Source organism: Pristiophorus japonicus, chromosome 22 (genome assembly GCF_044704955.1).
Source record: "Pristiophorus japonicus isolate sPriJap1 chromosome 22, sPriJap1.hap1, whole genome shotgun sequence".
In the NCBI taxonomy this organism is placed as follows: Eukaryota; Metazoa; Chordata; class Chondrichthyes; family Pristiophoridae; genus Pristiophorus; species Pristiophorus japonicus.
This window is the reverse complement of record NC_091998.1, coordinates 11208450-11233578: the sequence shown is the minus strand read 5'-3', so window position 1 is coordinate 11233578 and position 25129 is coordinate 11208450. Positions and strand designations below refer to the sequence as shown.

Sequence of the window (25129 nt, the reverse complement as noted above, 5' to 3'; positions counted from 1 at the left end):
TCACCAATGCATCCACTATTTCTATGGCCACTATGGTCGATCAGGCTGACTCCGCAATGTGGGCTGGCCCGTGCTGCCCCTGGGCCCTCGGCTCTTCTGGGCCCCGTACCTCATTCGCCGCCCACGATGTTCCAGGGCTCGGCGCTCCAGCTTTATTTAAAGCCCCGACCTGCGGTGGTGGTCTAACACAGGTCAGGGCGGCCCATGATGTTCCAGGGCCTGGCGCTCCAGCTCTATTTATATCCCCAACAAGAGAAATCCTGTTGCAACTGTACAAAGTGTTGGTAAGACCACACTTGGAGTACTGCATGCAGTATTGGTCTCCGTATTTAAGGAGGGATATACTTGCATTGGAGGCAGTTCAGAGAAGGTTCACCAGGTTGATTCCTGGGATGAAGGGGTTGTCTCATGAGGAAAGGTTGAGCAGGTTGGTCCTATACTTATTGGAGGAAGAATGAGGAGTGAAAAATATAAGATTCTGAGGGGGCTTGACAGGCTAGGTGTTGAGAGGATGTTTCCCCTCGTGCACCGAAACTACCCCCAAAAACACGTAGGTTGTGGTCGAGTAGCCAACCTGCCCAGTTCCGGGTTTAAGGGAGTCATCTAAGTATCATAAGGTGGCTGGGAGCCTCCCATTTATCCCAGGCTGGCTGGGATTCCCAGGAGTCGGGAAACCCGGCAGCTCAAGGGAGGCGAGGGCGGGTAAGTTACCCTTACGGCACTGCTTGAGAGCCAGGAGGCTCCCTGGCCTCCCAATCTTACCTTCTTTTGTTGGATCGGACCCCATGCTCCCACTAACAGCTGCAGGCTCCTTACCTGGGGCTGCCCCGGAGTGCTCCCCTCCCAACTTGAAGCCAAGCCTGTCGATCAGACTGACTTCCGGCCGGGCATTCTGCTGACTCCACAGCACCTGACCGAAACTCTACTCCCCCGCTCACCAAACCCGCCCCAGTCAAGATCGGAGCCAGTATATCCAAAGTAGTCAGACACCTCTGGAAGCTGAGTGGTGCTGTGTGATCTCGAGGCACTATAGCCATTGCGGTTTCTGGATTAGTCGAGTTTTATACGCGCGTGTGGTTAGATATCCGTAACTGAAGAATGGAAGGATTAACAATGAGCTTCTCAGCCCAGCTACCCAGCGACTACACCTAAAAGGTTTAAGGTTCAAGGCTCTCTAAGGAGATTGTTACATAGAAACATAGAAAATAGGTTCAGGAGTAGGCCATTCGGCCCCTCGAGCCTGCACCACCATTCAATATGATCATGGCTGATCATGCAACTTCAGCACCCCATTCCTGCCTTCTCTCCATACCCCTTGATCCCTTTAGCCGTAAGGGCCACATCTCATCATCATCATAGGCAGTCCCTCGGAATTGAGGAAGACTTGCTTCCACTCTTAGTATGAGTTCTGAGGTGGCTGTACAGTCCAATACGAGAACCACAGTCCCTGTCACAGGTGGGACAGATGGTGTTGAAGGAAAGGGTGGGTGGGGAGTCTGGTTTGCCGCACGCACCTTCCGCTGCCTGCGCTTGATTTCTGCGCGCTTGATTTCTGCACGCTCTCGGCGACGTTACTCGAGGAGCTCAGCGCCCTCCCGGATGCACTTCCTCCACTTTGGGAGGTCTTTGGCCAAGGACTCCTTAACTCCCTTTTGAATATATCTAACAAAACTGGCCTCAACAACATCCTCAGAACTAACCTGCCATTTCAATGCTTTTTTAAAATGTATGTTAGCATTGCAATAAGAAGGGGTCTACCAAAGTATTTTGAAGCTTTGTTTAATGTTTTTTTTAAAAAACTGTTACAGTTTTGCTCCTGTTTTAAAAAAAAAATAAGACAGATGTTACTGAAATGTTGGGCTGAGGTTTATTAATTAAAGCTCTCTTTCCTGACTTGTCTTCTCAGGAACCACAGACAACAGTAGTCCATAATCCCACAGATGGCATTAAGGTACCAGTTTGAAGTCTCTTTTTCATACTCGTCATGAAAACTGTTCAGGCGTTTGAAATTCCTTGTTCGTATTTCCTGAACATTTCTCCTCCACTCCCAGCTGAAAGCATAATACTTGTGGCTGGTGTCAGAGGGCCTAGTTATGAGGTTTCAGTGATGCCACCCCCTTCACTGTGTGTAAAACATGCAGGTTCGACATATAAGATAATGAGGGGGCTCGACAAGGTGGATGCAGAGAGGATATTTCCACTCATCGGGAAAACTAAAACTAGGGGACATAGTCTGAGAATAAGGGGCCGCCCATTTAAAACTGAGATGAGAAGGAATTTCCTCTGAGGGTTGTAAATCTGTGGCATTCTCTGCCCCAGAGAGGTGTGGAGGCTGGGTCATTGAATATATTTAAGGCGGAGATAGACAGATTTTTGAGCGATAAGGGAGTAAAGGGTCATGGGGAGCGGGCAGGGAAGTGGAGCTGAGTCCATGATCAGATCAGCCATTATCTTATTGAATGGCGGAGCAGGCTCGAGGGGCCAGGTGGCCGACTCCTGCTCCTATTTCTGATGTGACATTACCTCCACAGCACCTTCACTTGCAAGAATTCAACTTGCTCCTCAAATATCTCACTTGCATCCCGAGGAGGGGAGTGGAGATCGCAAGAGGGCAGCCGGCCCTTGGCCATGCTGTGGAGCTATAAGGAACACTCCTAGTTCCATATCAAAGTTTTTAAAAAAAACACTCGGCCTCCTGCCAAGTAATCATATTATGCTACTAGTATGGAATCATTGGCTTTATTAATAGAGGCATCGAGTACAAAAAAAGAAAGAAAAACTTGCATTTATTTTGCGCCTTCACGGCCACCAGACATCTCAAAGCGCTTTACAGCCAATGAAGTACTTATGGAGCGTAGTCACTGTTGTAATGTGGGAAACGCGGCAGCCAATTTGCGCACAGCAAGCTCCCACAAACAGCAATGTGATAATGACCCAGATAATCTGTTTTTAGTGATGTTGATTGAGGGATAAATATTGGCCCAGGGCACCGGGGATAACTCCCCTGCTCTTCTTTGAAAGAGTGTCATGTAATCTTTTACGTCCACCTGAGAGAGCAGATGAGGCCCCGGTTTAATGTCTCATCCGAAAGACGGCACCTCCGACAGTGCAGCACTCCCTCAGCACTGCACTGGGAGTGTCAGCCTGGATTTTTTTTTTGTGCCCAAGTCCCTGGAGTTATGCTAAACCTTTATAAAACACTGGTTAGGCCTCAGCTGGAGTATTGGGTCCCATTTTGGGCACCACACTTCAGGAAGGATGTCAAGAGCTTGGAGAGGGTGCAGAGAAGATTCACCAGAATGATTCCAGGGATGCGGGACTTCATTTACATGGAGACTGCAGATGCTGGGGTTGTTCTCCTTAGAGCAGAGAAGGATACAGGGAGACTTAATAGAGGCGTTCAAAATGATGAAGGGGTTTCGGTAACCAGGGGACACAGAATTCAAATAACTGGCAAAAGCACCAGCGAGGAGATGAGGCAACATTTTTTTACGTCATTTGTTCTGATCTGGAATGCACTTGATGAAAGAGGTGGAAGCAGATTCAATAGTAACTTTCAAAAAGGAATTAGATAAATACTTGGAAGAAGAAATAGTTGCAAGGCTATGAGGTAAGAGCGGGGGAGTGGGACTAACTGGATATCTCTTTGATTTATTTTCATGAGGTAGTTTTATCTGAAGTCCTTTTTTCAAATCCCTCCATGGCCTCGCCCCTCCCTATCTCTGTAATCTCTTCCAGCCCTACCCCCCCCCCCCCCCCCGAGATGTCTGCGCTCCTCCAATTCTGCCCTCTTGAGCAACCCTGATTATAATCGCTCAACCATTGGTGGCCGTGCCTTCTATTGCCTGGGCCCCAAGCTCTGGAATTCCCTGCCTAAACCTCTCCGCCTCTCTTGCCTCCTTTTTAAGACGCTCCTTAAAACCTACCTCTTTGGCCAAGTTTTTGGTCATCTGCCCTAATTTCTCCTTATGTGGCTCGGTGTCAAATATTTTAAATCTCATAATACTCCTGTGAAGCACCTTGGGTCGTTTCACTACGTTGAAGGCGCTATATAAATACAAGTTGTTGTTGAAGTGGTTTAGTCACACCACCTTGACTGTCTTCCAAGTGACGCTCTTAGAATTACTGGCAAGCACAGGTTAAATAGTGTCAGAACAGAGAGTTGAAGCTTAGCATCACAGGCCAGTGCCAGTAACAGGGCAGAGTTGTTCACAGTCTCTGCGATTGAAGTTGATAGAGCACCCCTTTTCATGAGAGGTGTCGACATTCTTTCAATGTGGTTAAATAGTTAAGTATTTACAATTCCCAGTAACCATGGAGCTCGAAGCCTTAACTAGTGGCAGAGTGAGTTATTTTAAGCAATTTGTCTGTCGTAACTGCAACGATCAAGGAACAGTCAAGCTGGAGTGTTCCACAGCTTGGTATTTGAATAAATAATGCAGTAAGGATGGCAAATTCAGAAATGGATCCCATGATCAGTGAAATTCCACAATATTGCATGTACAGTTTTGAGTCATGGATTCTGTTTCACATAATAGACGGGATTTTTATTTAATTTGTTCGAGAGGTGGGTCCCACTGACCAGGCTAGATTTATTGCTCAACCAAAGTTCCCTGAGGAGGTGATTTGGCGCTTTCTCCTTGAACCGCCCTAATCCTTGTGGTAACACTGCTCCCATACTGATGCCCAGTAGAATTAGGTTAGATTTCCAGGATATTGGCCCAGCAACGATGGAGGAACGATGATGTATGCCCACGTCAGGATCGTCTGTGACTTGTAGTGGGGAGGGGGGGGGGGGGTTGAAGATGATGGAGTTCTCAGCTTGCTGCTCTTAAGAACATAAGAAATAGGAGCAGCAGGAAGCCATTTGGCCCCTCGAGCCTGCGCTGCCATTCAGTAAGATCATGGCTGATCATTGATCTCAATTCCACTGGATCAGCCATGATCTTACTGAATGGCAGCACAGGCTCGAGGGACCCAATCCCTTGATTCCCTCAATGTCCAAAAATCTATCGATCTCTGTCTTGAATATACTCAATGAAGTTGATCTTCTACCTCAACTCCACCTTCCCACTTGATCGTCATATCCCTTGATTCCCTTTATATCCAAAAATCTATTGATCTCCACCTTGAATATACTCAACGACTGAGCCTCCACAGCTCTCTGGGGTAGAGAATTCCAAAGATTAACCACCCTCTGAGTGAAGAAATATCTCCTCATCTCAGTCTTAAATGGCTGACCCCTTATCCTGAGACTGTGATCCCTCATTCTCGACTCCACAGCCAGGGGGAAACATCCTCCCTGTATCTACCCTATCAAGCCTGTAAGAATGGTGGAACCTGTGGTTAGTACTATTCAGTGAGGTTCAGTAAAATTTAATTGCACCCTCTCCCCGTGCAGGTTCTGCAGCGCCGCCACTGGCAGGAGGGGGGTCATTACAGCTCGACAAGTTTCTGTGGGCAATATGCGTCAATGTGGAGATAGAAATTTACCACGGGGACAAGTTGGCAGGAAGGGTGGACAGATGTAAGATTTAGATCGTATCCGATCAAATATCACATTTTAAACTGGGCACTGTATTATGTCTGCATGTCCCCTAGTCTAATTGTCCTCCCCACCGCCCCACCTCACTGCTCCATCTGAATACTATACTGAGTGATCACACTCTGTGAAGGAGTGGGTGGGAAACTACATTAATATAATTTACAGAAATCTGAAAATGCTTAAATGGAAAAATGTAATGAAAATATTAGCTTTGATGGCTGCTGCGACTGAGTACTTAAAAAAAAAATTAAGACACAGATGCTCAAAGCCAGACCGAAAGTCTACAAAGCTTTGGCAAGAATATATTGTAAAAACACAATATATTTCATAAGTAAAAGTGTGGCGAGTGAGCAGAATACTGAGAAAAGGTTAGATCTCCAATTCTGGCCCCTTGCGCATCCCTGATTATAATCGCTCAACCATCAGTGGCCGTGTCTTCTGTTGCCTAGGCCCCAAGCTCTGGAATTCCCTGCCTAAACCTCCACACCTCTCTCCTCCTTTAAAACGCTCCTTAAAACCTACCTCTTTGACCAAACTTTTTCAGCACCTGCCCCAATATCTCCTTATGTTGTCAAATTTTGTTTGATAACGCTCATGTGAAGCACCTTGAGACATTTTACTACATTGAAGGTGCTATATAAATGCAAGTTGTTATTTGGAGATAAGCACCAGTGTCAACTTCCTGGGCCAAGTGGTTTGTTTCTATGCTGTAACAGTCTGTGAAAGAGTAGATTTGTCAATTTGTGCACCTCTCCATTCTCCCAATGACACAGCTTCCACTCTGGAGAGATCGAGTAGATTGGGCCTACATTCTCTGGAGTTTAGAAGAATGAGAGGTGATCACATTGAAACATATGAGATTCTGAGGGGGATTGACAGGGTAGATACTGAGAGGTTGTTTCCCCTTGCTGGAGAGTCTAGAACCAGGGGTCACAGTCTCAGGCTAAGGGGTCAGCCATTTAAGACCGAGAGGAGGAGGAATTTCTTCACTCAGAGGGTTGTGAACTCACTATCCCAAAGAGCTGTGGATGCAAAGTCATTGAGTATATTCAAGGCTGAGATAGATAGATGTTTGGATTAGGTGTAATGTATTTGCTTCATGGGTTCTTCGCTTAAGAATTCATAGCAAAACATTGCTGTTAAGAACGAGTTGGTTTATTCGCGAAGGTTTAACAATCACACTACACATTACCAGTTCATCCACCAGGCTCACAACCACCTGCCTCATCGTGGATCCCCCAAACCCAACTGGCTGGGGTTTTATTGAGTCTTGTGAACATCACGCGACTGGCTAAGCCACTCACAACTCAACAGCTCTACAAACCTGTGAGCATACTCACAGATACATACATTACACTCGGGGAATCAAGGGATATGGCAATCATACAGGAAAGCGGAGTTGAGGTTGAAGATCAACTATAATCTTATTCAACCAGCTCTGTTGGGCGGGCCACATTGTTCACATGTCCGACACAAGACTCCCAAAGCAAGCGCTCTACTCGGAACTCTTCGACGGCAAGCGAGCCCCAGGTGGGCAGAGGAAACATTTCAAGGACACCCTCAAAGCCTCCTTGATAAAATGCAACATCCCCACCGACACCTGGGAATCCCTGGCCAAAGACCGCCCTAAGTGGAGGAAGAGCATCCGGGAGGGCGCTGAGCACCTCGAGTCCCGTCGCCGAGAGCATGCAGCAAACCTGACACCCCACCCACCCTTTCCTCCAACCACTGTCTGTCCCACCTGTGACAGGGACTGTAATTCCCGTATTGGACTGTTCAGCCACCTGAGAACTCACTGAGTGGAAGCAAGTCTTCCTCGATCTTAAGGGACTGCCTATGATGATGATGATATTGAGTGGCGGAGCAGACTTGAGGGGCCAAATGGCCGACTCCAGCTCCTAGTTCTAATGTTCGTGTGATGTGCTAGGCTCAAAAAGCAATTTGTATTAAACTTAAACAGTTGCTGAAGCATCAGCGCAACATCCAGAGCCATGGTAAAATGAAATGGTTTATGACCTATTGGCCGTGTCTCCACCAGAACCACTATTATTCACCCAGGTGTGTCATGGAGCATAACAGCTTGCTCTCCAACATTAGTCATAGGGACTCGAGCAAGCTACTGTTTTGAATGTTTTCTTATGTGAAAGTGCTAATTTGTCAAAATGAAGCCTTTGAATTGAATTAGGAAGTTGCACCTAGCGATAATGTGTTTTGAAATTCAGCAAACATCGATATTATAGAATTTTGTGTTTTTGTATGCCTTGAGTCACTTTTACAACTGACACTGGATCTCGCAGTTGGTGCGTTTTCTGAATTTAATATAATGCGTATTATACTGAATACATTTGCATTAATATAGAGGCCTGTTCCTTGCAGAGTTTTTCTTGGAAGATCTCCATAGATCTGTTTTACAGTAATACATTGCTCCAGAATCTTAGACTTTTATCCCTGAAGGCCTGAATATACTCAACGACTGAGCATCCACAGCCCTCTGGGATAGAGAATTCCAAAGATTCACAACCCTCCTGAGTGAAAACATTTCTCCTCAACTCAGGCTGACACCACCTCCTGAGACTGTGCCCCCAGTTCTAGACTCTCCAGCCCCGGGAAACAACATCTCCGCATCTCCCCTATCAAGCCCTTTAAGCATTTTATACATTTCAGTGAGATCACACCTCATTCTTCTAAGCTCCAGGGAAAATAGACTCATTCTACTCAATCTTTCCTCGTAGGAACAGCAGCAGCAAATGCAGCCCCTCGAACCTGTTCCGCCATTCAATTAGCTCATGGCTGATCGGTACCTCAGCTCCATTTACCCACCTTTTCTCCAGATCCCTTGATACCCTCACCAGCCAGGTATCCATTGACTACCGCTGGGAATTGTACATCTTGGATAGAATTGTGCTCACTTGTGACGCTTCTCCCACCCCACGGTCCAACTACTGCCAACACTCACTTGCGCATGAAGAGCGGCCATTTTGGTGAAATAGCAAAGTGCATCATTATCCACAAAATTTTACTTCAGCACGGAAGTAAATCAAAGTGGAGGGGCAGTGCTGAGGGAGCACTGCACTGTCAGAGGGGCAGTACTGAGGGAGCGCTGCACTGATGGAGGGGCAGTACTGAGGGAGCGCTGCACTGTCGGAGGGGCAGTACTGAGGGAGCACTGCACTGATGGAGGGGCAATACTGAGGGAGCACTGCACTGATGGAGGGGCAGTACTGAGGGAGCGCTGCACTGTCGGAGGGGCAGTGCTGAGGGAGTGCTGCACTGACGGAGGGGCCGTACTGAGGGAGTGCTGCACTGTCGGAGGGGCAGTACTGAGGGAGTGCCGCACTGTCGGAGGGGCAGTACTGAGGGAGCGCTGCACTGTCGGAGGGGCGGTATTGAGGGAGTGCTGCACTGTCGGAGGAGCCGTCTTTCGGATGAGACATTAAACCGAGGTCCTGTCTGTGCTCTCAAGTGGATGTAAAAGACCCAATGGTACCATTTCGAAGAGGAGCAGGGGAGTTCTCCTGGGTCAATATTTATCTCTCACCCAACGTCATTCAAACAGATAATCTGGTCATTATCACATTGCTGTTTGTGGGAGCTTGCTGTGCGCAAATTGGTTGCCGCGTTTCCTACATTACAACAATGACTGCACTGCAAAGATTACTTAATTGGCTGTAAAGCGCTTTGGCTCGTCCTGAGGTTGCGAAAGGCGCTATATAAATGCAAGTCTTTTTCATTCAATGTTGGTGCCTCCCTGGGCTTGTTGTCCACAAGGGCCGGGAAGCTGAAACACTGTGACGGCACGCAGCAGTGTTGTGTTTGAAATGTGACTTGAAATTGATGTGGAATGCTCGAGGTCAGCATGTGCACAGCCCTGCTTGCCCCCTGTGTCTTTAATTTCACGCTTCCTTCCAGATTGCCTTCTCTCTTAGTGGGGAAAAAGCTGGCCACGGTCGTGCCAACCACGCTTGCAAATGGCAGGAAGCTGGCATCTAAGTTGCGCAGAAAGTATCATAATGTAAAAGCATGGCTTGCGAAGGACAATCAGATGCTGGTAGCCTTTATTCCTTAAGCTGATAAGCGTGTGAACGTGTCTGATGGTTTCTCCAGCTGTTCTCTAGCAGTTCCTTCTCACCCCTCGTGGACAGAGGATATTTGGCAAAATCGGCCAAAGGTTTTTATCTATAGTCGCAATGAATTCATTATAAGAACATAAGAAATAGGAGCCAGGAGTCGGCGCCTTGAGCCTGCTCCGCCATTCAATAAGATCACGGCTGATCTGATCTTGGCCTCAACTCCACTTCCCTGCCCGCTCGCCATAACCCTTGACTCCCTTATCGCTCTGTCTATGTATCTATAACAAACACCTTTACTGCACAGCCTCTAAACGCTTTTGTTCTCCGATAAGGGACGTTTACGGAGGTGAACCCACTGGGGAGCGAGTCATTATTACAGCAATATTTCAAATAAACCTTGAAAATAGCCCGAGAAACTCAACGCTGGCTTTGCTTTACGTAGTGCCAATTACTATAGGGAATGGTAGTTTAAACGTTTCAAAGAGAGTTGCAGGATTTCTGCAGAGGTTAATGGCTGCCATTTTCCCTGTGTAATGTTCCGTCAACCAACGGCAATTTGCTGCAAAGCTTCAACTAATAGTCCATTTTGCAAATGATGAGATGCAGATGTGTTATAGGGGCGTTTGCTGCTTACAAATCAAAGCGTGACGGAAACACAGTTGCCTCTGGCAAATCTCAAGAAAAGTAAACAAATCTTCTCTATTCTTCACGGGGAGTATTTTTTGGAGAAGAGCTGCTTGTTTGAATCGCAGTAGCGCAGTGAATTGGATCGAGCGCAGCCCTTCCACAAGCTGCCTGGTAACAAAGCACTGTCTCTGTGAGGTGTGCAAGAGGCAACAGCTTTATTTCCACCCAGAGCAGCTCCAGTTAAACTACTTGCGTCCCGGGGGCCAATTCATTAAATCTCTGCGTGAATTACCTCAAGAACAGAAAATCAACCAGGGTTCTAGCTCATGATTTGCTATCCAGTGACTCCCCCCCCACCCACCCACCTCCTGGACATGCCTTGGCCAATTGTGTGAATTTTTTTTATTCATTCATGGCAAAACCCAGCATTTATTGCCCAGCCATCATTGAGAAGGTGGCGGTGAGCCAGCTTATAAATCATCATCATAGGCAGTCCCTTGAAACGAGGATGACTTGCTTCCACGCCAAAAAGGGATGAGTCCATGGGTGTTTCAATGAAGGACCTAATATTCTAGATCCCGAAAGGCATCTTGATGGGTGGAAGATGCCTGTGTGTGGATTTTTTTAACGTGTGGTGGCCGTTGCACACCAGCCACCACACGGGCTTTCATAAGAATTAGGAACAGGATTAGGCCACCTAGCCCCTCAAGCTTGACACAGCTAGGTCTTGGTCCAGTGGCAGGGATTACCCAAGATAAACTGGAGACCAGCCCTGCTGCATGGACCTAGTGCGCGCGCACATATCGCAGTGTGGGCTGGGCCCGTGCTGCCCCTGGGCCCTCGCCTCTTCTGGGCCCCAGACTCGCGCCTCTCCTCAGTCCCGGTCACTGCCGTCTACGGACTCTTGCCGCTCCTTCGCCCCTCCCGCTGTGCCCGCCCGCACTGCAGTCAGCGACCTGACTTGTCAGCCGCCGCAGTGGTATGCCGCCGCACGCAGCTCCCTCTGATGGCCCCGGCCTGCTGATGGTCTCGCGGGCCGGGCTGCCGCACACTGCTTCCTCGAATGAGACCTTTCATCAATGCCTTATACAACTGAGTGGCTCGCTAGGCCGTTTCAGAGGGAGATTAAGGGTCAACCTTTTGAGTCAACCCATTGCTGTGGGTCTGGGGTCACACGGGTAAGGGCAGCAGATTTCCTTCCCTAGAGGACCTTGGTGAACCGGATGGGTTTTTAACGACAATCCCATAGTTTCATGGTCACCATTACTGACAACTAGCTTTATATTCCAGATTTATTTAATCTGGTTCGAGATTTATTTAATCCAGATTTATTTGATCTGGCAGAGCAGGCACGAGGGGCTAGATGGCCTACTCCTGTTCCTATTTCTTATGTTCCTATGAATATAAATTCAATTACATAAGAACATAAGAATTAGGAACAGGAATAGGTCATTCGGCCCCTCGAGCCTGCTCTGCCATTCAATAAGATCATGGCTGATCTGATCATTGACTCAGCTCCACTTCCCCGCCCACTCCCCATAACCCCTTATGCCCTTATTGTTTAAGAAACTGTTTCTGTCTTAAATTTATTCAATGTCCCAGCTTCCACAGCTCTCTGAGGCAGCAAATTCCACAGATTTACAACCTGCTGAGAGAAGAAATTTCTCCTCATCTCTGTTTTAAATGGCGGCCCCTTATTCTAAGGTCATGCCCTCTAGTTCTAGTCTCCCCCCTTAACGGAAACATCCTCTCTGCATCCACCTTGTCAAGCCCCCTCATAATCTTCTACGTTTCGATAAGATCACCTCTCATTCTTCTGAATTCCAATGAGTAGAGGCCCAACCTACTCAACCTTTCCTCAGAAGTCAACCCCCTCATCCCCGGAATCAACCTCGTGAACCGCCTCCAAAGCAAGTATATCCTTTCGTAAATATGGAAACCAAAACTGCTCGCAGTATTCCAGGTGTGGCCTCACCAATACCTTATATAGCTGGAGCAAGACTTCCCTGCTTTGATACTCCATCCCCTTTGCAATAAAGGCCAAGATACCATTGGCCTTCCTGATCACTTGCTGTGCCTGCATACTATCCTTTTGCGTTTCATGCACAAGTACCCCCAGGTCCCGCTGTACTTTGCAATCTTTCTCCATTTAAATAATAACTTGCACTTAGATTTTTTTCTGCTGCCGTGGTGGGATTTGAATTCATGTCACCGGATCATTATTCCAGGCCTGTAGATTACTAGTCCAGTAACATCACCACTGTGCTACCATAGCCCGACCTTACACCGAATGGGTTTGGCCCCCATGGTTGAAGGGCTAAGTTTCACATGGAGGGCGATATGAATAACAGCCACTAGGGTGTCCAAGCCTGAAGGAGAGGGGGGGGGAAAGCATGTAAATATTATATTTGCAACCTTTGCAGAAGCTCCAGTAAAACTGGAAAGTCTCAGACGGAATCTGAATTTGAAAAATTCAAAACTCGCCCCAAACTGCAGCCAGCTAGATGCCTTTGCACAAATCCTTTCACGTACGTTTTGTAAATTGAGTTGTGTCTGATCTCGGGATGTTCATGTCTCCCAAAGCGCTCCTGCGTGTTTTGACCCTGAGCGGCATTCGTCCTCCGCTGAAACAAAGCTCCCCAAACGCGATCCTAATGCCTGCTTGATTACAAGTGACAGCTTTGACATTCTGTGGCCACGGCTGGGCATTTGTTACATAATTCATGTGTAGTTGATGTCACAAACAACATCAGGGGCAGAACGACGGGGATTTTGGCTACATGACAGGTGAACGTTTCCTTCCAGTAGTGAGCCGAATTGTTGCACACGTTGGATTCATAACTCGCAACTTTGAGGAGAATTGCTTTCTTTTTAAAAAAAATAAATAAAATTGTTCCTGGGATGTGGCCGTCGCTGGCAAGGCCGGCATTTATTACCCATCCCTAATTGCCCTTTAGAAGGTGGTGCTGCCCCTGGGCCCTTGCCTCTTCTAGTCCCCGATCACGTCGCTTCACGATCCCTCGCCGCTCCTGCGCCCCCAACCTCGCCATTCCTGTTGTACCTTCCCATGCTCCAATCACCGACCTGGAACTTGGTGACATCCAGTCCAGTAGCTATACCTGCAGCATCAGTAACGGCTGCCGATGGTGACAGCACTATTTTCCCGGCCACAATGGAGATTCTCCCGTCAATCACCGCTGTCGGTGAATGGGACTGATTTTACGCACATCCTTTGCATGTCACTGCACTGTGCTGGAGGAATCGCCCTGCTTTTGGTCAGGAGACTTGGCGGTCGTTTCGATCACGACTTCTGCTCTCTCTCGTTCGTAGAGACTCTTAAATAGACACTGTAGACTGTTTGCTGCAGTACATGGCTGAAATAAACTCTGTTTGGTGAGCACATAGACTTGATTTGTTGTGCTGTTTGCTGTAAAATAGACTGCTCGCTGTGAGGCCTGGTCGTAGGCCCCGTCCCGCCCCCAGCTCATTGGCTGGTACAGTGATGTCAATCGGCACTCCGATGAGTAATATACTCTGAGCTGCTCTTCCGTGGGCAACACCTCACCAAATCCACCTTAACAGGTCATGAAAGCCCCGTGACTTCTCTCTATGGTTCCAGTTAAAGATAATTAACTCTTCTTGCAACCATGGGTGATTTAACCAATTCACATAATTAGGGCAGAAACATTTTTTTTAAAATGTACTATTAGGCTCCTCATTCCTAAAGTGGAAATAAGAATCTTGTGTGTGTGTGTGTGAGATTAGTTTTTAGGGGAAGTACACAAAAACTCCTGATACTAACTTATTTTGTGGCCACTATAGCTGTGTATGTACCTCCTCCTGTAAACTTCACTCTTCAACTGACTGAGTACCATTGAGGTCTGCTCTGGTTTTGAAAACAATGTCTCTCTTCCGTAGGGATCAACTGAGAGCTGTAATACGACCACTGAAGACGAGGAGGGGAAAGGTAGGTGTTTATTTATGCTGACCCCAGTACTTTAATATTAGTCCGAGGGACCTCTGTAACAAACTGGACCTGCAGACACACTGTGGATCCAGTCATCTCTTTGCTGTTGTTGTTGCTTAATGAAGTTGCACACGATTTGCGATTTTTATCTGAATATTTATGCAGTTTTATTTTTTTAAATTAAAACCTCTGTGCTTTTAGCTTGCTTCAGCCGGGAAGTATGAAGATGGGTGACAGTTTTTAAATGTTTTTGTGTGTGTTCTGAGCTAGGGGCGAGGGTGGATTCATCTTCCTTTCCGGTCTATCTCGTGTACTGAGGATCAGGTTCCACGGCTAACCAGGCTCCCAGGCAATTTAAGTTAAATATCCAAGCACTGAAAAATTATTTCATGGCGTACACGTGCACACACAAGTGTGGCCCTCATAGACATTCATCATCCCGGTCTTGCTTGCTATCTGCTTCCTTACTTTTGCTTCGAATTGTTATGCGCTTAGTTTGATGTTACTTGCAGTTTGGGGAGTGAGCTTCGAGACAAAACAACATTTTAGGCTTCAACCAGCGTGTAGGCTGCAGCTATCTCATTCCGAAAGCAAGGGCCGGTGTCTCAAACTACAACAAGGGTGCGTGTGTGTGCTAAGGAGCAGGGTGAAGCAGAATTCAGGTACTTGGGAGCAAATGTTGAAAAATCGATTGCCGCTCCCGACAGAAGACGAGATTAGCTGTGTGAGGTTTTGTGAGGAGGTTGTTTTGCAGTTGGTAAGTCAGGTGTTACGATGAGCCTTGTGTGTGCCGATACAATAACCCTGTTACATCCAAGATCCTCCAGTCATCTGTCACAGGTGGGGCAGACAGTGGTTGGAGGGACGGGTGGGTGGGGGGCTTGGTTTGTCGCGTGCTCTTTCCACTGTTTTTCCTTGGCTTCCGCGTGCTCCCGGCGAAGAGACTCGAAGTGTTCGACGCCTTCCCAAATGCTTCTCCTCCACTCTGAGCAGTCTTGGGCCAGGGATTCCCAAGAGTCGGTGGGGATGTTACATTTTTTTTCAGGGAGTTTTTGAGGGCGTACTTGAAGCGTTTTCTCTGCCCTCCTGGGGCTCACCTGCCGTGACTGAGCTTGGAGTCGAGTGCCTGTTTCGGGAGTCTAGTATCGGGTATGCGGACTACGTGGCCCGCCCATCTGAGCTGATCGAGCGTGGTCAATGCCTCGATGCTGGGGATGTTGGCCTGAGAGAGAACGCTGATATTGGGTGTGCCTGTCCTGCCAATGGAGTTAGGTCGCAGATCAGCTATAGATCTCAGTGAATGGTGGAACAGGTTCGAGGGGCTGAATGGCCCACTCGTGTTCCTATGTTTGCATGTTCCTGAGGGTCTGGCTGTGCAACAGGTTTCTGTCCTGCCGAGACACAGTCTGAGTGTGTTCACAAAACAATAGTCACGGAACCCTATTTTAGTCTTTGATGTCGAAGTTGCCAGACAAACTCAACAGTACCCCTCCATATGTACGACTGACAATATATGTCCCAAAGACACCGCTGAATATCGAGGAAGGTACGGACACTCTGAATGCTTGCGTCACATCTAGACGTCTTCGGAATGAAAGACATCAATTCTTTTCACTTCAAATAATGCTGCTAATTAAATAAAGGAACTGAGCCACCTTAATGTTTGGGTGACAGGAGCAGTCTCGTCTTTCAGTCTGTGCTACAACGACGAACAACAACGGAGTGAAAATCTACCATGCACCACCAATGCTCACCATCCTCCCAGTGTCAGACACACAAGAAAGCAATGCAACGACGACGTATGCAAAAGGGCTATCTCGCAACATATTTAGGGCTAGAAATTGGTTATGGCAGTTTTTGAGGCGGTGTTACTGCCCGAGTGCTGACTTTAGTGCCGGGCGTTAGGTGCCACCTCTAACTGCCTTAAATTGAGTTTTAAGGCACAAAGATGAGGTGATGTTGCATACTCTTCCTCGGAGTGGGAGCTCAGGAGGCTGACTCAATTTCGCAACGGGGGTGCTGCCGGCATGCTAGGTGAGAAAATGGGAAGAAAAAAATAACTCCGGCTTCTCCCAGACACACACACACACACACACACACACACACACACACACACACACACACACACACAGACTTACCTTGCACTCTGGGCGATTGCGACCAAGAACCGTTCTGTACTCACCACTTTTTCTCGTGCTGGACGAGTGCCTGTCAGCGAGGCAGAGCAAGTATCGCGAGAGCGGCGCCAAGGGGGCGTTGCATTCTGGATGACATCGCCACGTGGGTGGTGTTAGAGGGCGCAACGTTGCCTCTTGGCACCTCCGCCAAAGAGCCTGCTGAATGTCTCCGGAGACGTGGACGCCGCGTAATGCCAACGGCAGGCCTTGGCCGCCCGTTAGCTGCTCACCGCCGGCGTTGGAAAGGGAATTTCGACCTGTTAGTCCCCACGGTGTGTGGGTCGCTGTGGAGTCTTGCAATAAGCAAGCGGTGTTGGTGAACTTCGGGTAGAATTAAGAGTGGGTTGGATGACGAGTGAGAGAGGAGAGTGTCTCCTGCACCACGAGTGGGCTTTCCGATTCGGTGAGGCACTGTTGAAAAGAACAGGCATCGGCTTCTCCCCATGGATCTGACAATAGCAGGACCCTAACCCCTGGTGTCAGGGTGGTGAAATCGTTCTCGCAGAGCAAGAATGACGGCATCCTTGGGGAGGTAATCTATCTCCATGAGTAAGAGCCGGGAGATTTAGAGAAATAAATCAAAGAGGAAGCGGGGAAAGAGACTAAATTTTTCATAATTAGCCGGCTCTTGTTACTTGCTGTAGTCTCCAACTGTGACAACTGCTATTTGTCACAAAAGATCCAGTCGGTGACTATTGTGAATGGAGTGGGTAATAAAACATGATGAGTGTGCTGTGCACTAGCCTTAGGGCAATTTAGAAATAATTTATGCTGAATATGACAGAGATTAGTACCATGAAAAATGGTGTAAAGAAAAATATTAGAACAAGTTAAAAACATAACAACATAAGAAATAGGAACAGGAGTAGGCCATACGGCCCCTCGAGCCTGCTCTGCCATTCAATAAGATCATGGCTGATCTGATCATGGACTCGGCTCCACTTCCCCGCCCGTTCCCCATAACCCCTTATCCGCTTATCGTTTAAGAAACTGTTTCTTTCTGTCTTAAATTTATTCAATGTCCCAGCTTCCACAGCTCTCACTTGAGGCAGCAAATTCCACAATTTACAACCCTCTGAGAGAAGAAATTCCTCCTCATCTCTGTTTTAAATGGGCAGCCCCTTATTCTAAGATCATGCCCTCTAGTTCTAGTCTCCCCCATCAGTGGAAACATCCTCTCTGCATCCACCTTGTCAAGCCCCCCTCATAATCTTATATGTTTCGATAAGATTACCTCTCATTCTTCTGAATTCTAATGAGTAGAGGCCCAATTTACTCAACCTTTCCTCATAAGTCAATCCCCTCATCCCCGGAATCAACCAGTGAACCTTCTCTGAACTGCCTCCAAAACAAGTATATCCTTTCGTAAATATGGAAACCAAAACTGCACGCAGTATTCCAGATGTGGCCTCACCAATACCTTATATAGCTGTAGCAAGACTTCCCTGCTTTTATACTCCATCCCCTTTGCAATAAAGGTCAAGATACCTTCCTGATCACTTGCTGTACCTGCATACTATCCTTTTGTGTTTCATGCACAAGTACCCCCAGGTCCCGCTGTACTGCGGCACTTTGCAATCTTTCTCCATTTAAATAATAACTTGCTCTTTGATTTTTTTCTGCCAAAGTGCATGACCTCACACTTTCTGACATTATACTCCATCTGCCAAATTTTGCCCACTCACTTAGCCTGTCTATGTCCTTTTGCAGATTTTTTGTGTCCTCCTCACACATTGCTTTTCCTCCCATCTTTGTATCGTCAGCAAACTTGGCTATGTTACACTCAGTCCCTTCTTCCAAGTCGTTAATATAGATTGTAAATAGTTGAGGTCCCAGCACTGATCCCTGCGGCACCCCACTAGTTATTGGTTGCCAACCAGAGAATGACCCATTTATCCCGACTATCTGTTTTCTGTTAGTTAGCCAATCCTCTATCCATGCTAATATATTATCCCCAACCCCGTGAACTTTTATCTTGTGCAGTAATCTTTTATGTGGCACCTTGTCAAATGCCTTCTGGAAGTCCAAATACACCACATCTACTGGTTCCCCTTTATCCACCCTGTTCGTTACATCCTCAAAGAACTCCAGCAAGTTTGTCAAACATGACTTCCCCTTCATAAATCCATGTTGACTCTGCCTGACCGAATTTTGCTTTTCCAAATGTCCTGCTACTGCTTCTTTAATAATGGACTCCAACATTTTCCCAACCACAGATGTTAGGCTAAGTTATTAATCTGCACCTCAGTGTCACACATGTGTAAATTAAAGTATTGGTAAGTGTAATGTACGCACTTGTGAGCATGCTCACCGGCTTGTCGAGCTGTTGCATTGAGAGGCTTAGCCAGTCACATAATGTTCACAAGACTCAATAAAGTCCTAATGAGGAAAGATTGAGTAGACTTGGCCTATATTCTCTTGAGTTTAGAAGAATGAGAGGTGATTTCATTGAAACCTACAAAATTCTTACAGGGCTTGATAGGGTAGATGCAGGGAGGATATTTCCTCTGGCTGGGGAGTCGAGAACCAGGGGTCTCAGGATAAGGGGTCGGTCATTTAGGACTGAGATGAGAAACATCTTCACTCAGAGAGTAGTGAATCTTTGGAATTCTCTGCCCCAGAGGTCTATGGAGGCTCAGTCGTTGAATATATTCAAGACGGAGATCGATAGATTTTTAAATATTCAGGGAATCCAGGGATATGGGGACAGTGCAGGAAAGTGGAGTTGAGATAGATCATCAGCCATGATCTCATTGAATGGCAGAGCAGGCTCGAGGGGCCAAAAGGCCTACTCCTGCTCATAATTCTTATGTTCTTATGTAAAACCCCAGCCAGTTGGGTCTAGGTCATCCATGATGAGGTATGCAGTTGTCAGCCTAGTGGATGAACTGGTAATGTGTAGTGTGATTGTTAAACCTTTGTTAATAAACCAACTAGTTCTTAATAGCAATGTGTTGCTATGAATTCTTAAGCCAAGAACCCATAAAGCAAATACATTACAGTAAGGTTTTTTTTACATTGAATTCTAATGATAAAGGCAAGTTGTAGTCAGGGAAATGGAGGCGAGAGTGAATTTATATCTAATGAATTATCAAAAATGATCCAGCATCCAGCCAGATCCTTCGAGGTCCTACAGCATATCCTATATGTCCTGTGAGATGTAACATTACATCCCACTTTTCCTACACGGTCTTGTATTGCATTCCATAGGACATTTGAGACTTGATATCACATCCCATATGTCCCGAGAGATCTTCCATTACATCCCGTTAACCTTGTGTGGATGACTTGTGTGTTACATCCCATACCTCTTGATATTATATATCACATTGCCTATACCCTGTGAGATGCTCCATTACATTCAGCATTTCCTATGAGGTCTTTGGTGTCCCATTTATCCTGCATGATGCCACGTTGAATGAACTCACTAATCACAGCTCTTGCTGTTGAAAACGAGAGCGACGGAGGTGAAATGTAGGGGGGAGTGGGACTAATTGGATCACTCTTTCAAAGACACGATGGGCCGAATGGCCGCCTCCTCTGCTGTATGATGCACTAAACTCTTATCTGAAAGAAATAATGCAAATCCTCTGCCAGTAATTACAAACGATGATTCCAACCTTGGGCTAACATCTGCTCATCAGACAGCTCAAGTTTCACTCTTACAGTCTGTGTCATCATGTGAGCCCTGCAATTGGATATCGGTCATCTGAGGTACCAGTAACTGCCTCATATTCTCTTTGCATGACACGCGGCGGAGGAATACTCAGCTACATTGTCCTTTTAACCGTTTGTTCCTTGTCAGGATAAAGAGAGGCTTGGAACTAATACAGCTGCATCGTGTAGGGCTCTTGGTTATTTGCCTGAAGATCGGATGAATCAGCAGGAGGAGTTAAATTGCTTCTTTTTGTTTAAACTCTGTGGTGCGTGGGGGTAACCGCAGCCAATAGGTGAGGCATCGGTGAGCAAGCAATTTGTCGCAATTCAGCAGGCGCCAGATGGCTGGAACCTTTTGCCTCCAGGAACTATCCCGTGACCATTAATACATGAATGCCCTGTCATAACAACCTTGGCACAAAGGCAGTCCGAATTTGGAGTATGTGGCGCTTTAGCACGAGGGCAGTTCAGTTGGCGGGCCGTGGTGACTGCTGACACAGACTGGAGTAGGAGCAGCCAATGGAAAATCAGATATTTAAAAATCCGTGTCGCTTTCTTCCTGTGCAGTCCCATCCATTTAAAGTTTACCAGTTAAGCCTGTGAGAAAACAGGCGTTGGGTATAGCACAGAGAGTAGTTGAAGCGAATAGCATCGATATCACCTGTTGCCACTGCTGAGACTGGATGACCAGGGCCAGGGCCCCATCTCTGAAATTAGGACTAGTTATTGCTGGCACAGTACTGGAAGGCGATACTTGCCTTAGAAGGAGTGCAGCGAAGGTTCACGAGACTAATTCCTGGGATGGGGGGGATTGTCCTATGAGGAGAGATTGAGTAGACTAGGCCGATATTCCCTAGAGTTTAAAAGAATGAGAGGTGATCTCATTGAAACATAGAAAATTCTTACAGGGCTTGACAGGGTAGATGCAGGGAGGATGTTTCCCTCTGGCTGGGGCGTCTAGAACCAGGGGTCACAGTCTCAGAATAAGGAGTCGGCCATTTAGGACTGAGATGAGGAGAAATGTTTTCACTCAAAGGGTGGTGAGTCTTTGGAATTCTCTACCCCAGAGAGCTGTGGAGGTTGGGTTGTTGAGTATATTCAAGTCAGAAATCAATAGATCTTTCGATATTGAGGGAATCAAGTGATGTGAGGGTAGTGCGAGAAGATGGATTTGAGGTTGCAGATCAACCATGATCTTACTGAATGGCAGAGCAGGCTCGAGGGGCCGAATGGCCGACTCCTACTTCTATTTTGTATGCTCTTATCTACTGTTACCCATCAGCTTATTTGTACAGCTGAGTAATAATTCACAAGTACTAACCTCATACCCCTCATAGTATGTGCAGTTAGCGATCAATTTAGGAATTAGCCGTTTCTTAGCTGAGCAGCCTGGTTTGTGTGTGTTATTGAAGTGGACTATTGGATAATGATAATAAAATAACTGCTTCGATTTGTGGATTGAACAGGTCAAGCGCGGAACCATCCGTAACTTTACATGTTCGAGGCGAGAAATGTGTGTGGGGTTTTTTTGTGCCGTTATATCTGTATGTTTTGTGCCTCCTGTTTCTGTAATGTATTCTTCTCAATGCCGCTGTCAATGAATGTCAGCATCAGGGCCCGATGTTGGCAGTAACAGTGTTACGAAGAGTCAGCCGACTGCCTTGCACCCAGCGGAGTCAGTTCACACTGACCACCCCCCTGAGGTGACGCCCAGTAAGTCCGCAGCAAACTCCCCCTCCCCTCTCCTCTCCCCTCCTCCCCACCCCCTGACCCCCCCCCCGCCCTGCCCCAGTGTGTTGTGTGATACTGAGTGAAAGTAGTACTCCGCCCTGGGAGCAGGTCTGCATGCAACGTTGGAATCCTAATCAAAGGTTGTAGTCAGTTTATTCACTGACACTTTGCAATCTGTTTTGCAAACTCCAGGCTGTGTAAGTGCGTGGTTAATGGCAAACTTAATCAGGTGTGTAGACTGTTTCAGAAAGTAATGTACGATAACCAACTGGTCAGTTTGCTGGTTCTTTTTTTAAATAAACGTTCTAAATGACAACGATGCATCATCTTTTTCCATCTGCAAAGCTAATAGTGTTGCTAAGGAGCATGCACTTTGTCGGTTTGTGCCTGTGATTAGCCTTCCAGCTTGCTCTTGTGCACTCTCTGGTGGCTGTTTCACGGAATAGCAAACAGCAGGAGCCTGTGAGTCGGATGGCTGCTCATTCTGGTCTGTGCAGTGATGTGATGCGCTATACTGAGACACGTTCTGAAAAGGGGCAAAAATAAAATAACTGACATTCTCACAGTCAAATAACGTCTCTCTCCCCCTCTCTCGCTCTCTCTTGTCACCCTCATTCAACAACATATAGACTTTGTTACCCTGCAACTAGAATATTTAGTTCATGTCTAATGCTTTTGATATACTAAATAAATGGTTCTTCTCAAAAAGCATTCGCAGTGCTAGAATCGGAAGAAACACTTCATCAATAGATGTTTTTGATGGATTTTAGATTACATCGAAGTACATAGAATTTACAGCACAATTCGGCCCAACTAAAACTAGGAGACATAGTCTTAGAATAAGGGGCCGCCCATTTAAAACTGAGATGAGAAATTTCTTCTTTGAGGGTTGTAAATCTGTGGACTTCTCTGCCTCAGAGAGCTGTTGAGGCTGGGTCATTGAATATATTTAAGGCGGAGATGGACAGATTTTTGAGCGATAAGGGAATAAAGGGTTATGGGGAGCGGGCAGAGAAGTGGAGCTGAGTCCATGATCAGATCAGCCATGATCTTATTGAATGGCGGAGCAGGCTCGAGGGGCCAAGTGACCGACTCCTGCTCCTATTTCTTATGTTCTTATGTAACTGGTCTAACCCTATGCTCACACTCCTCACGAGCCTCCTCCCACCTCTCTTCATCTCACCCTATCCACATAACCTTGAAACATACAACTTTCTTACAGGGCTTGACAGGGTAGATGCAGGGAGGATGTTTCCCCTGGCTGGGGAGTCTAGAACCAGGGGTCACAGTCTCAGAATAAGGGGTCGGCCATTTAGGACTAAGATGAGAGAAACTTTTTCACTCAGAGGGTGGTGAATCTTTGAAATTCTCTGCCCCAGAAAACTGTGGAGGCTCAGTCGTTGAGTATATTCAAGACAGAGATCGTTAGATTTTTGAATATTAAGGGAATGAAGGGATATGGGGATAGTACAGGAAAGTGGAGTTGAGGTCGATGATCAGTCATGATCTCATTGAATGGCGGGGCAGGCTTGAGGGGCCATAGGGCCGCCTCCTGCTCCTATTATGTTCCTTCCTCCCTCGTGTGTTTATCTAGATTTTCCTTAAATAGCATCTATGCTATTCGCTTCAACCACTCCCTGTGGCAGCGAGTTCCACATTCTCACCACTCTCTGGGTAAAGAAGTTTCTCCTGAATTCCTTATTGGATTTATTCATGACTCACTTATATTTATGGCCCCGAGTTTTGGAACACATGGAAACATCTTCTCTACATCTACCCTATCAAACACCTTCATAATTTTAAAGACCTCTATCAGGTAATTCCTCAGCCTTCTCTTGGAGGCAATAATACAGAATGCTGTGCTCAGTTAGAATGGAGTAAACTCTATTCCTAGTGCTTTACAGTTCTTCAGTGCAAAACTGCCACACGTTTGAACATTGAGCACAAGACACTTCCAGGACAAACCCACCTTCTCTCCGTCGCCCTCAATCCCTTCTCTCTCCTGGAGGACAACTAATTGTCTTTGGAACCCACTTCAAGGGCCTTTCTTAGTAACTTACTCCACGATTCCATTATTGTTCAGGTGAAAAGGTTCAGCCTGGCTTCCCTCACTTGTTGGTTTAACCCGTGACCCCTGGCCTTTGAACCCTTCACTATAATGGCTGGATTAATGTTGTCACTGTGCCGTGTTAAAAGAATCCGTCTCTTTTGCAATGAAAGCAGACCTAATGTCTTTAACCTTCCTCATAAATTAAAACTGCTGCTACTGGGGATCACTTTTATAGCCTGCCTTTCTGCTCCCTCAAGGGCAGCAATATCCTGCCTGTGATTAAGTGATCAGAACTACGCACAGTATGTCGGATCAAAATCAACCAGTGCCCTTTTCATCAACAATGTAACCTCATTGATTTGCAATCCACCTCTGCTAATGAAGCATCATTTGCCTGTTTCACTCCATCTAAGCAGTAACCTGACAGTTTGATAGATTTATCCACTAGAAGCCCTAAATCTCCTCATGATGAACACATTGTACAGTTGTCCCAGTTAACGCACACGTCCTGTGTCCGTCCGGTGGTAATCATTTCACACACCCACATCTGTTGGCCTAGAAGACCCACACCGTTCCTGAATCTGCTGGTGTTGCTCGTTATGATGTGATTGATCCCTTATTTTGACATCCCTTGCAGTGTGCCGCTTTCACTGAACAAATCGTGTGTTGATAAATAGCAAGGGTCCCCTAGACCATCCCCTGAAATACTCCAATCACAGTCTCCTTCCAAGCTAAAGAATTTTCACTCATGGCTGCCCTGCACTGTCCAATCAAGCACCCTATTTTGCCTCGTATTCTCTGGTTCCTTGCCACAACTATTAATGGAACCTTGTCAAAAATCCAATGGACAATATCTGCACTTTCCGATCCTTTATGTTAGCAATGTTAAGAAATAACTTGCATTTATATAAAGACCTCAGGACAATCATAGTCGAGGAATAGTTTTATGAATTGCAGACAATTTAGATCAAGAGATGGACTTGCATTTATATAGCGCCTTTCACAACCTCAGGACGTCCCAATTTGTGCTCAGCAAGGTCCCACAAACAGTAAATGAGATGAATGAGCAGCTAATCTACCTTGGCAGTGTTGGTTGAGGGAACAATGTTGGCCTGGACACTGGGGAAATGTCCCTGATCTTCAAATGGTGCCTCAGATTATTGTCTCATCTGTCGGTGTCACACCTCCTCGGTACCCCCCCCCCCACTCCCTCCCGCCCCCACTCTCTCGGTGCCCCCCCCCCCACCTTCTTCCCCCAGTGCCCCACCCCCTCCGATTGCCCCCATCCCCTCCGTTTTCCAGGCC

General features: G+C 46.8%; 1 protein-coding gene across 6 annotated transcripts in view; it reads left to right on the top strand.

Annotated features, from left to right (window-relative positions):
- camk2g2 (calcium/calmodulin-dependent protein kinase (CaM kinase) II gamma 2) overlaps positions 1 to 25129 on the top strand; it is a 369535-nt gene that overhangs the window by 315329 nt on the left and 29077 nt on the right. For 3 of the 6 annotated variants that reach the window (XM_070865617.1, XM_070865616.1, XM_070865618.1), the window contains 3 exons: positions 1907 to 1951; positions 14161 to 14209; positions 21652 to 21756. In XM_070865617.1, coding sequence (XP_070721718.1) covers positions 1907 to 1951; positions 14161 to 14209; positions 21652 to 21756 — 199 coding nt within the window. The remainder of the gene's footprint in view (positions 1 to 1906; positions 1952 to 14160; positions 14210 to 21651; positions 21757 to 25129) is intronic. The other 3 variants (XM_070865621.1, XM_070865619.1, XM_070865620.1) reach the window with 1 other exon arrangement.